Genomic DNA, 13,688 nt, shown 5'->3' on the forward strand with positions numbered 1-13,688 from the left:
ATAAAAATATTTTCAAATATTCCCACAGATTCTGTGTGAACGAAAAAATTTGAATTTTGAATTTTTGTACTTTATGAAAAAGTTTTCCCACGGAAGTAGTGGGAAAGTTTTATTATTATTCACATAACCTTTTACTTTTATCTTAGTCTATTTCGTGTTTTCTCCCTCTGTCTCTCCACTCCAACGATAAATTGTTTACCTCACTCAATTTTCAGGTAAGTCTCTCTCTTTCACCCACTCCTTTTTCGATTTTGATCTTTCAAAACTTAGGGATTTTCTACTATTTCAAACCCTAGGTTTGAAAAAATTATTGTTGTTCTCTTGTGCATGTATAGTCTAATGAAACCTAAGTCTTTATTTATTTCGTCTTAGAAACAATGACTTTGTTAAAAGACAATCACTACAAAAATAATCTCATTTTGTGGAGATTTATTTGTGGGAGTTATAAGAACCCTCACTATAAGATTATTTTGTGGCATTTATTTTAACCCCCGCTATATAATTCTTTTTGTGACGATTTTATTGTGGATGTCTTTTATAACCTTCGTGAATTGCATCAGATTGTGGGGGTTTCCAGAATACTAGAGTTCGATACAATTTGTGGTGTTTAATAACCCCCAAAATTTAGGATGTCAAACAAAAGCTTGAATTATAGAAAAATATCTTAGAGAGTAAATATTTTAGGACTACTATAATTAAGAGTGAATATACGCACTATAAGTTTAATCAGCATGTGAAGAGTGGAGTTGAGGTGAGACTAGACGAGATTGCGGTGCTAAAATGCTAATAATTTAATATCTATATATGGGTTCATTGTTCAAGAAAATGGAACAATAGATAAAAATGTTACTCATATAATTAAAATCGGATTGTTATAATGGAGAAGTATTATGTGATAGAAGGATATCTATCAAAGTAAAAAGTAAATTCTACATAATAGTTATAAGATCGATAATATTATATGGTAGTGAGTGTTAAGTCACTAAAATCCAATATATTCCAATATGAATGTTGGAGAGATACTAATCTTAAGATGCATGACAGTCAAACAAGATTAGATAAGAAAAAAATGATTGCATTCACTAAAAGTTGTCAGTAGCACATGTTGAGGATAAAATGAGAGGTGGCTTGAGATGGCTTAATAATGTCTTGTGTCAACCTACATACACTCTAATTCATAAGTGTAAAATTTAAAAAAATTTACATAAAATATGCACATGAATGCCTTATATTCATAATATTAGAAGTTTTGAATTTAAATAAATGATACTAGTAATTTTAAAATTTTGTTACATTTTATTTAATGACCTTTATAATAAATGTCGGAAAAAGATAATTTATCGACATTTGTTAGAAAATGTTACAAAAATATGAAATTTAATTAAAATGACAAAAATATTGTGACATTTGATTTAAACGTCACATAATTAGTAATAAAATAATATTTAGTTAGTGACATTTATAATAAATGTAAACAAAATACTACTTTTTTGTTCTTGGTAAAAAGAAAATTACTACTTACTAATTTTGAAAAGAGAGAAAAATATTTTTTGCAAAACTTCCCCCCAAAATTTCCCTCTGAAAATCTCCCCAGAAAAAATCCTTACTCCTAGCGATATCCCTCTCTCAGAAGTCATAACATTGTTCATTTCCCCTGCCCAATTTCTCTATCTCATTCTAATCCCTCCACCCCAACCGTGAACCTCAAACACCTTCAGGAATAGCAGTATGAATGTATTCTAGTGTACTGTCTTCTTGCTTAATTTTCTCTTTCCATCTCTTTGTATACTGACATTGACACACTGGAAATCACCATTTTTCTTTCTTTCTTGGTTGGATTCGAATTGTTCCCTCTTTCTAGAGTGTATTTTGATTTCATGGAGGAATTGAATCATGTTTAGAAGTATTCTAAGTTTAGAATTTCGAAGCATAATCTATGTTGTGATTTTATTGTGTGAGTGTAATATTGTGGTTATTTGACACAGATCTGTAAAATAAAAGTTGTGGGGTGTTATTGTACAATATATTGATATGGATATCACATTCACATATTATATATTATGCACTACGAGTGTTTGACAAAATACTTGAGAGAGCATTTTAGATACTTTGACCTTCCGTATTGTTTATTTATTTCCGAATATGAACTAAATTGATGAGGTTTCCTGAATTCTTATATGATTCAATGATGTGCAGGCCACCAACAAAGGTTTCTTCTAATCTCAAGGTTGCACAACTCATATGCTGCTCTATTAAGAAGGAAAGCTAACAATGCTTATTGTCTGTTGTTTCCTTCCACACATCCATTGTGAGTATCATTGCGCTTTATCTGTGAGAAATTTTAAGCTTAGTAATTTGTTCAATGAGAAGAATATGTTTCCTTCAATATTATTGGAATCAAGAAGTCATACTTCTTCTATGTTCTTTGTGTCCTGTACATGTGTGTGTCTGTTTGAGTTTGTATCTCGTTTTCTTTTTTCTTTTTCTCTTTCAGTATTATTTTTTCGACTAAAGATATTCACTGCTAAACAATATTTTTGGATTAAGTAAATTTTGATTTTGTGTTTGATAAACCATAAAGTTAATTTATTAGATTTCCATCTTTCTTTATAATAAGTCATTGTCCAAATAATCTAATTATAGGGCACTATTACTTTGATAATTTGTCACGATCCAATTTCTCCCTCCGTTTGGTATCGTGATGGCACCTAATCTTAGGGACTAGGTAAGCCTAACATTAATTGAAACAACATTATTTAATTAACATCTAACAAAATAAATAGAAATCTCTTACAATTCCCAAAACCGATAGTACAAGTCATAAGCTCTACAGAGTGTTTGCAAGAAAACTTCTAAATACAACTGTCTAGAGATAAGAATAAACAGTGCAAAACGAAAACTTGAAGGTGACTCCGAAACCTGCGAACGCAGCGGCAGGTTTACCTTGAGTCTCCGCAGCGACAGTCTACACAGCTAGCTAACGAACAAATGCCTGGGTTTGCACAAAAATAAAAATTATGCAGAAGAGTACGTCTGTAGTCCCAAAATAAATATGCAGTGCTGGAGGATCTCCCGGAATACGTCTGTAGTCCCAAAGTAAATGTGCAAGATATGAGGATCTCTCGGAAAACGTCTGTAGTCCCAATTTAAATATGCAGTACTGGGGGATCACCCGGAATGCGTCCGTAGTCCCAAAATAAATATGCAGTGCTGGGAGATCTCTTAGAATACGTCTGTTATCCCAATTTAAATATGCAGCGCAAACAACAGAGATAACAACTATAACACGACAGAAACCTCATACATCACCACAACGAGTACAAAAGAAACAATGACAGAAATGCAAAGTACGACAATCAAATCAACTCAAAAATTTGAATTACAAGAACGGTAGAACTCATTCACAAGGACTAACCACAGTAAAGAATACTAGGCACAAGGAGAACAGCTTAACAGGGGAAAACAAAATAAAAATGTAGCAACGATTCCACAATATTCAAGTCAACAATAAGAAGCCAACACGAGTCAAATAGTTCCAAATAATGGCAAGTCAACTAAGATATAAGTTATCTAAACTCCTCTTGAGGTTGAGCAATTTCGAAAAATATTCAACAATTCAAGTAAGGATAAGCAGCGGAGGATAATCATAACTCCAATTAAGACTAAATAATTATAGGATAAGAAAATAATAATTTCAATTAAAGATAAGCAGTTATGAAAAATATAGCACGACGATAGAAGAGGTAAAATCTTTGGTTAAGTCGAATAAGAGTCAAATAGACAGTAAGAGTGAATCCTAAGCAATTATCTCTAATCAAAGCATGTAGAGGTGAAACTAGCAAATAGGAATTCAAACGTATCAAAAACAACATCATACACGGTGAATATAAGGACATAAGAACCCTAAAAGGCCAACTTTCCACAAATAAGTCCGAGCACGCACTCGTCACCTCGCGTACACAGACTACAATCAACATAGATGACTCAAATCCTAAGGGGTAGTTCCCCCACACAAGGTTAGGTAAGATACTTACCTCGAATCAAGCTCAAACAATCGGTCACAATGCCTTTTCCACGAATATCCGGCTCCGAATGGCCCAAATCTAGCCAAACACAATTGCATAACATGAATACAACAATAATAGACTCATCTAATCAATAAAATTAATATTTTAACAAAAATTCCGAAATTCACCCTAAAACGTCGACCTGGGCCCACATCTCGGAATCGGATAAAAATCATAAAATACGAACACCGATTCACTCACGAGTCCAAGCATATAAGAATTACTCAAATCCGACCACAAATTCCCCTTCAAAACTCAAAATCTTATTGAAGAAGTTCTTCCAATTTTTCCCAATTTCAACCCCAAAAATCCGAAATTAAATGGAGAAACAACTATAGATTAATGCAATAAAACCAAATTCGAGTAAAAAAATCGTTACCCACAAGATTCCTCTGAAAATACCTCAAAGAATCGCCTTCTCCCGAGCTAAAAATAAAAAATGGAGTGAAAATGAACTAACCCTGGATTCCAACCCCTTTCTGCCCAGCGATTCTCGCACCTGCGACCATTTCTCGCACCTGCGCCTACCGCACCTGCGGTCTAATCAGTCGCACCAGCGGAAGTCACTAACTCCCACAGTCTCCGCACATGCGAGCCTTCTGCGTATCCGCGGGCATCGCAAATGCGGAACTTCCTCGCACCTGCAAGCCTAGGCCAACTTTCAATTCTCGCATCTGTGCTTCCATCTCCGCACGTGCGAGTCCGCTGATACGCACAAATTCTCCGCACCTGCGGAGACTGCCAAGTCCAGCTCTTCTCGCACCTGCGCCTCCATCTTCACACCTACACCGAAGGTCCGGAGGTGCGATTACACCAGAACTCAGACCTCTCCCAAAACCATGGAAATCATCCGCAACTCGTCCGAAAAACACCCGGGGTCCTCGGGACCCTGTCCAAACATACCAACAAATTCTATACCCTAACACGGACCCGCTCGAGGTCTCAAATCACATCAAACAATGTTGAAACTACGAATCGCACCATGAATCGAACTTCAAATCTTTCAACTACTAAAACCCGCACCGAAACCTATCAAATCAACCCGGAATGACGTCAAATTTTGCAGAAAAGTCCCAAATAATATAACGAAGCTGTTCCAACTCTCGGAATCGCATTCCGACCCCGATATCAAAAAGTCCACTTCCGGTCCAAATATCCAAAAATTCAACTTTCGCCATTTCAAGCCTAAATCAGCTACACGCCTCGGATTTACAGTCCGGACACGCTCCTAAGTCCAAAATCACCCATCGGAGCTAATGGAACCGATGGAACTCCATTCCGGAGTCGTCTTCACATAGTTCCGACTACGGTCAAAAATCCTAACACTTAAGCTTCCGTTTTAGGGACTAAGTGTCCCAAATCACTCTGAAACATCCGGTAACCGAATTCAACCATGCACGCAAGTCAATACACATAATACGAAGCTATTCAGGGCCTTATGCCGCCGGACGGGATTTAAATTCTCAAAACGACCGACCGGGTCGTTACATCCTTCCCCTCTTAAACAAACGTTCGTACTCGAACGTGCTAAGAATCGCCTCGAAGTCTTCAATCACTAAAAGCACATATTCAATATACACCCGCGTGGGGACCCCACGTCACCCCAATCCACATAAGCCTAACGACATCATCCCAACTGTAATTTATCCTTTCTATCAACACCGATAAGCCTTAGAGTCAAAATTCTCACCTTCTATTTGTCTTCAAAAGACCCGATTCTAAATCCATAACCGATATCAGTCTTAACCAGCTGTAACAACTCATGCCTACACCCACAAGGTACGACCACACAATAAGACACACCACACATAGGCCCATAATAACATTTCTGATCATAATAGTTGCCCGTAATCAAAACCATCACCGGTAATTAGCCTCATATATGTTAGAACCCTGTTCAAATCTCCACAACACTGGAAACGATGCAAGAAACACGAAGACCTCTTAACTATACACCCGAATCAACAAGTCACAACTAACACCACCAGGTACACACCCCGTAAGCTAAAACTCAAGAAGCACCGAACAAAATTGACTGAATATGAAAATAGAAACACAAAAGAAAACTACCAAACAAGCCCGACATGCACAACTCTCTATCAATACTAACCTACAAAACAATATAACAAGGAAATAATTAAAGCATATGAACAATCACAAGGGTCCCATCCTGATATAACTTCCACTGCGGTACTCAGCCTGGTTCAAACATATCAAATCACATGGAATCGCGAGGGTCTCACCCTCAACTCTAAATCATAAGTCGAATACACATCATACCAATGGAAATCTTCCACTAATTCAATTCTTCCAATAAATCACAACACTTACTAAACCCTCACCCTAGTAGAGTATCAAATCACAAATCGTAACCAATTTACTCAGGAATCACATCAAACTTGCCATAATGGACAACATGAATTCACTTCTAGTCTCGAAACTTTCGATAATGAATAGAAACAAACGATAGACATAGGCTACCACTCATAGAGTCTCCCAATAGGGGTAAACACCTAAACATAATACTAAGTCATGAACTCACCCATAGGTGGGACAACAAATAGGGGAACTCGCCCCGATAAGCAGAACCGAATCAAAATACGAATGGTGCCCCTCTGTAACAAATCAAAAGCATATTTGTATGACATCATCGGGTGCAGTGGCCTCAAGCCTATTATATGAAACACATCAACGGGTCGGGCCTTCCCCTCTTGGGCACCCTCTACTCGCCTGAATACTCCGCTGTGACACACCTGTCCAGAGTCTAGGACAATCTCTCACCCTGTGGCTGATATCTCCATACTTGAAGCAACCTCTATGCTGACATGGCTATGGGAACTGTGCGGTACGGGTACTCTGAGACCCATGAGCACCTGAAACACTGTTTGAAGCCTGAAGTGCAAACTGAACTGGCTGTCCCACAAAACCTCTACCATGTCATACCCTGCCTCCAAAATAAGAACCAGTAGGTCTCTCCGGTCTACGAGGCCTCCTCACCTCTCTGTCCTCTCTCTCCTGATCTCGTATGTACTCTCTCTCATGGCCCCGCATGTCCTCTACACGGTGAGCGATCCCTACCACCTGCTGAAACGAAACATCTGACTCTAACTCCCGATCCATACTGAATCGAATATCATGCCCGAGTCCCTCACTGAATCTACGGACAACTCTCTAACTGTGGCGACCAAAAATAGGTGCATGCCTGGCCAAATCACTAAATCTCACGGCATACTTTGACACTGACATAGTGCCCTGGCGCAGCTGCTCAACTCTGCGCTCCATGCATCTCGACGGGACTGCGGTACAAACTCTCTCGGGAACATCTCTGAAACCTGAACCCATGTAAGTGAAGCTAACTCGGCTGGGCTACCCATCTCATATGCCCGCCACCACTGATAAGCCGCTCTCTTAAGATGGAACGTAGTAAAAGCAACCCCACTCGTCTCAACAATATACATAGTGCGAAGGATGTTATGGCACTCCTCCAGAAAACCATGTGCACTCTCTGAAGCCAAACCGCTGAATGTAGGAGCTTGAACCTTGCAAATCTAAGCTGCCTTTCCTCGGATGCTGCTGCTCTGACCATAAGCTAAACTAGAACCATGGCCTGTGTTACCATGACACTTGGAACCTGACCACCGTGAACTCGCTACTCTGGAGTGTGGGCGGCGGGAGTTTGGGCTCCTCCCCCGGTCTGTGAAGTAACTGGTTCAACCAGAATATCCCCGCTTGAGCAAATATACCAAACATGCTGAGGAACTGTGCTAAAGTCTCCTGACGTCCGGGGGTAATAGCAGGTGCCTCCGGTACTTGACCCCAACTGGAACTACTGGCGGCTCCCCAACTGCTTCTCTGGTAGGTGCCCTAGCTGCGGCACGTGCTCCTCATCGGCCTCTGTCTCTGACCATAGCGGCATCTACTCCGGGGGTAATATCATCAGGAACCTCAGCTCGTGTCCTCACCATTTGTGAGAGAATGGAATGGTAAATTTCATACTTCAAGATCAATGAACTCATACGATAGGAATGAAGGAAGTGAAATTGTCCTAATAGTTCCGTAGCCTCTCGAAGATAAGTACAGACGTCTCCGTACTGATCCAGAAGACTCTACTAAACTCGCTTATGACTCGTAGCACATATGAACCCAGAGCTCTGATACCAACTGTCATGACCCAATTTTTCCCTCCGTTTGGTATCGTGATGGCACCTAGTCTTAGGGACTAGGTAAGCCTAACATTAATTGAAATAACATTATTTAATTAACATCTAACGAAATAAATGGAAATCTCTTATAATTCCTAAAACCGGTAGTACAATTCATAAGCTCTACAGAGTGTTTGCAAGAAAACTTCTAAATACAACTGTCCAGAGATAAGAATAAACAGTGCAAAACAAAAACTTGAAGGTGACTCCGAAACCTGCGAACGCATCGGCAGGTTTATCTTGAGTTTTCGCAGCGACAGTCCACACAGCTAGCTAACGAACAAATACCTGGGTCTGCACAAAAACATAAATTGTGCAGAAGAGTAGCATGAGCACACCACAGCGGTACCCAGTAAGTATCAAGACTAACCTCGGTGAAGTAGTGACGAGGACTAGTCAAGACACCCACTGGTCTAATAAACTGAACAAGCATAAGTATAGGGATAACAGAACATGACATCTATCTAAGGACCCCGCGATATGGCTAACGACATAGTAACTGAAATAAGGAAGGAAAAACAGGAAGTAACAGCGGAACACCAGAATAAGACACAGAAGAATGAACGAAAACACAACCCAAATCGAAAAATCACAATACAGTAAAGGCAAGTAGTAACTCAGCAGCTGCAATAGTTTTCACATCAGGTCTCAGCTAACAACCCCAATAAATTTGTCAAATCCTTCAAGTGTAAACTTTCATCCATAAGTTTTTAAATTGAGGTCTTTAGAATATAATCCTTTCCATTAAGAAATTATTTTTGAGATATACTTCATTCAAATAAATATCTTTCAAACATAGTTCTTTCAAGATAAAACCTTTCAAATAATTAGCCTTCAAACATAGTTCTTTCAAGATAAATACTTTTCAAGTATAACCCTTTCAAATAAATATCTTTAAATATAGTTCCTTCAAGATAAATACTTTTCAAGTAATATCCTTCGAGTATAAGTCACCCGGTGACACCTAAGCATGGAAGATTAGCAGCTCCGAACACAGATATAACCACAGGAAAAATCTACCGGGATACCGCCCCGTAGTCCCGAATTAATTATGCAGTACGGGGAGGGGGGATCTCCCAGAATACGTCCATAGTTCATAAATAAATATGCAGTGCTGGGGGATTTCTCGGAATACGTCCGTAGTCCCAAAGTAAATGTGCAAGACAGGGGGATCTCCCGGAATACGTCCTTAGTCCCAATTTAAATATACAGTGCTGGGGGATCACCCGGCATGCGTCCGTAGTCCCAAAATAAATATGCAGTGCTATGGGATCTCCTAGAATACGTCTGTAGTCCCAATTTAAATATACAGCGCAAACAACAGAGATAACATCTATAACACAACAGAAACCTCATACATCACCACAACGAGTACAAAAGAAACAATGACAGAAATGCAAAGTACGACAAGCAAATCAACTCAAGAATTTAAATTACAAGAACGGTAGAACTCATTCTCAAGGAATAACCACAGTAAAGAATACTAGGCACACGGAGAACAGCTTAACAAGGGAAAACAAAACAAAAATATAGCAACGATTCCACAATATTCAAGTCGACAATAAGAAGCCAACACGAGTCAAATAGTTCCAAATAATGGCAAGTCAACTAAGATATAGGTTATCTAAACTCCTTTTGAGGTTGAGCAATTACGAGAAATATTCAACAATTCAAATAAGGATAAGCAGCGGAAGATAATCATAACTCCAATTAAGACTAAACAATTATAGGATGAGAAAATAATAATTTCAATTAAAGATAAACAGTTATGAAAAATATAGCACGATGATAGAAGAGGTAAAATCTTTGGTTAAGTCGAATAAGGGTCAAATAGACAGTAAGAGTGAATCCTAAGCAATTATCTCTAATCAAAGCATGTAGAGGTGAAACTAGCAAATAGGAATTCAAACGTATCAAAAACAACATCATACACGGTGAATATAAGGACATAAGAACCCTAAAGGGCCAACATTCCACAAATAAGTCCGAGCACGCACTCGTCACCTCGCGTACACAGACTACAATCAACATAGATGACTCAAATCCTAAGGAGTAGTTCCCCCACACAAGGTTAGGCAAGATACTTACCTCGAATCAAGCTCAAACAATCGGTCACAATACCTTTTCTACGAATATCCGGCTCCGAATGGCCCAAATCTAGCCAAACACAATTGCATAACATGAATACAACAATAATAGACTCATCTAATCAATGAAATCAATATTTTAACAAAAATTCCAAAATTCAACCTAAAAGGTCGACCCGGGCCCACATCTCGGAATCGTATAAAAATTACAAAATACGAACACCGATTCACTCACGAGTCCAAACATATAAGAATTACTCAAATCCGACCACAAATCTCCCTTCAAAATTCAAAATCTTTATTGAAGAAGTTCTTCCAATTTTTCCAATTTTAACCCCAAAAATTCGAAATTAAATGGAGAAACAACTATAGATTAATGCAATAAAACCAAATTCGAGTAAGAAATCGTTACCCACAGGATTCCTCTGAAAATCCCTCAAAGAATCGCCTTCTCCCGAGCTAAAAATAAAAAATGGAGTGAAAATGAACTAACCCTCGATTCCAACCCCTTTCTGCCCAGCGATCCTCGCACCTGCGCCTACCGCACCTGCGGTCTAACCAGTCGCACCTGCGGAAGTCACTAACTCCCATAGTCTCCGCACATGCGAGCCTTCTGCGCATCCGCGGGCATCGCAGATGCGGAACTTCCTCGCCCCTGTGACCCCAGGTCAACTCTCAATTCTCGCATCTGCGCTTCCATCTCCGCATGTGCGAGTCCGCTGATATGCACAAATTTTCCGCACCTGCGGAGACTGCCAAGTCCAACTCTTCTTGCACCTGCACCTCCATCTTCGCACCTGCGCCCAAGGTCCGTAGGTGCGATTACACCAGAACTCAGACCTCCCCCCAAACAATGGTAATCATCCGCAACTCGTCCGAAAAACACCCGGGGCCTTGGGGACCCTGTCCAAACATACCAACAAGTTCTATACCCTAACACGGACCGGCTCGAGGTCTCAAATCACATCAAACAACGTTGAAACTACGAATCTCACCATGAATCGAACTTATAAATTTTTAAATCTTTCAGCTTCTAAAACCCGTGCCGAAACCTATCAAATCAACCCAGAATGACGTCAAAGTTTGTAGGCAAGTCCCAAATAACATAACGGAGCTGTTCCAACTCTCGAAATCGCATTCCGACCCCGATATCAAAAAGTTCACTTCCGGTCCAAATCTCCAAAAATTCGACTTTCGCCATTTCAAGCCTAAATCAGCTACAGACCTCGGATTTACAGTCCGGACAAGCTCCTAAGTCCAAAATCACCCATCGGAGCTAATGGAACCGACGAAACTCTATTCCGGAGTCGTCTTCATATAGTTCCGACTACGGCCAAAAATCCTAAGACTTAAGCTTCCGTTTTAGGGACTAAGTGTCTCAAATCACTCTGAAACATCCGGTAACCGAATTCAACCATGCACGCAAGTCAATACACATAATACGAAGCTGCTCAGGGTCTTATATCGCCGGACGGGATTTAAATTCTCAATACGACCGGTCGGGTCGTTACATATTTTTATCCTTATGGTAATTGTGCAATCATCAGCTGAACATGTTTACAATTTATTCGGTTGAAATGTACTGATGGCTATGCTGGTTGATTAGCTGAAAAATAAGGTTGCGCACATGTGATTGGCATGTGTTCGTGTGATTTGGAGTCGCAATGAGAAGGTCTAGTGTGTGGCATCTTATGGTGTTCAAATTATGAGTTATTGATAAACTAAATTTTCATGATTTTTATTTTTATCAGTCAGTATTTTTTGTGTGCTTTACATTCTATTTAGTTATAATGTTAAGGTGATGCACATCCATTGAGGGATAAATGCTGCACCAGTACAAAGGTTTTAGGATTGGTGGGTTGGTATGATAGCAATGAGGGGTAAGTTATCTTCTTAACTCATTTTGTCAAGACATTTTTCAGAGAAAACTTTATATAACATGCCTCTTAAATAATAGGAAGCTACAATAATTGAATACCATTTGCAACATCGAATATCAGTTGCATAAAGTAGCAGAGAGTAATTTGTTTCATATTCTCTTGCAATTGTTATTCATACAGATACTGGCAGGATTCATACCTTAGAAGATTTGAGTAAGTTCCTCAAGATATAGATGATATATTGAAGTAAGCTAGTTGTATATAAATTTCATTTGTTATCATATACAAGAAAATTACTTCGTACTTTATCTCTCATGTTAATATTTTCAAATTCAGTGCAATGACGTTGCTACACCAAGTGCTCGAATTGTTGGTGAATGTGTACAAAAGTTTGCGAATTATTGTACTGGTATGATAGCATTGAGGTTTAAGTTATGCTCCTTAACTTGTTTCTTGACCAGGTATTCATTTCATAGAAAGCTTATTTTTACATAACAAATTTCTTGGATTACAGGAAGCTACAGTTATTGGAAGAACATTTGCAGCATCGAACACCAATTGCAGTTACAAAGAAATGGTAGCCTTCTACATTTTAACATCCCAGGTTATGTTAAGTAACCAAGAATAATTTATCTCATATTCCTTTACAGTTATTACTTATACAGATTATAGTGGAATTCATGCCTTAGAAAATTTGATCAAGTCCTTTAAGAAACGAGATACTGAAGTAAGCTGGTAGTATATAAGTTCAATTTTTTCGGTTAAAGTTTTGAGACTACTTTTGCTTCATTTACTTGAAGTTACTTAAGTCTCGTGTGTTTATACTTGCATAAATTTTCTTTAATAAAGTTTACTTTTATAATAATGGTATTTTTTTTACAGGATACTTTCAAACGAAAGCTTGGAGGAGTTCATTCAAAATCAGTCGATTGATGATAACTATGGAATACTTGTCACTAGTGATGTTAAAAGTCTCAAGTCTCAGATAAACTCTCTCTTAGCATCTGGTGCATTTTCTGTGCCCCGTTCTCCAGCATCTGATGATAACTAAAGACTAGTTTCTTGTATTAGTTTGTATTGGATGGTAGCTAGATGTTGAATATTGAATGCTGGATTTTTTGAGTTTTTGTTCTACTTTCTATTTAGTTGGATGTTGTTTATGAAATGGATTGAATTAGGTGTTGTTTATGAAATGAATTGGATTGCATGTTGGATTTGGTATTTGAATGCTTAATTGTATTTAGTCTTGTATTGTTGGTTGTACTTTCTGTTTGGCAGGTGCTGTAGTTCTAAAAATAAATTTGGCCATGAAATTATTTTTCGGATTTCCCACGGATTTCTCACCGACTCTGGGGAAATTTTGTGCATAGTTTTTCCAAAATTTTAATATTTCCCACTCATTTTTGTGGGAATGTTCAAATGTTTATTTCCAGGTTACGAATATTTTCCACT

General features: G+C 38.6%; 1 protein-coding gene across 5 annotated transcripts; it reads left to right on the forward strand.

The window, feature by feature from the left end:
* The first annotated feature begins 1,512 nt into the window (after positions 1-1,512).
* Positions 1,513-13,449, forward strand: LOC142172856 (uncharacterized). 5 transcript variants are annotated; one of them, XM_075236531.1, is made up of 8 exons: positions 1,514-1,744; positions 2,197-2,308; positions 12,155-12,236; positions 12,417-12,449; positions 12,573-12,645; positions 12,751-12,813; positions 12,887-12,963; positions 13,119-13,449. In XM_075236531.1, exons 2-7 carry the CDS (start codon positions 2,272-2,274, stop codon positions 12,923-12,925), a joined length of 327 nt encoding a protein of 108 aa, XP_075092632.1. In that variant the 5' UTR covers positions 1,514-1,744; positions 2,197-2,271; the 3' UTR covers positions 12,926-12,963; positions 13,119-13,449. The 5 variants fall into 5 exon arrangements, with proteins under 5 accessions (XP_075092629.1, XP_075092630.1, XP_075092632.1 ...); XM_075236528.1 differs by lacking the exon at positions 12,887-12,963 and having other exon boundaries at positions 1,513-1,734; positions 12,751-12,840; XM_075236529.1 differs by lacking the exon at positions 12,887-12,963 and having other exon boundaries at positions 1,513-1,726; positions 12,751-12,840.
* Positions 13,450-13,688: the final 239 nt, after the last annotated feature.

Source organism: Nicotiana tabacum, chromosome 18 (genome assembly GCF_000715075.1).
Source record: "Nicotiana tabacum cultivar K326 chromosome 18, ASM71507v2, whole genome shotgun sequence".
Classification (NCBI taxonomy): Eukaryota; Viridiplantae; Streptophyta; class Magnoliopsida; order Solanales; family Solanaceae; genus Nicotiana; species Nicotiana tabacum.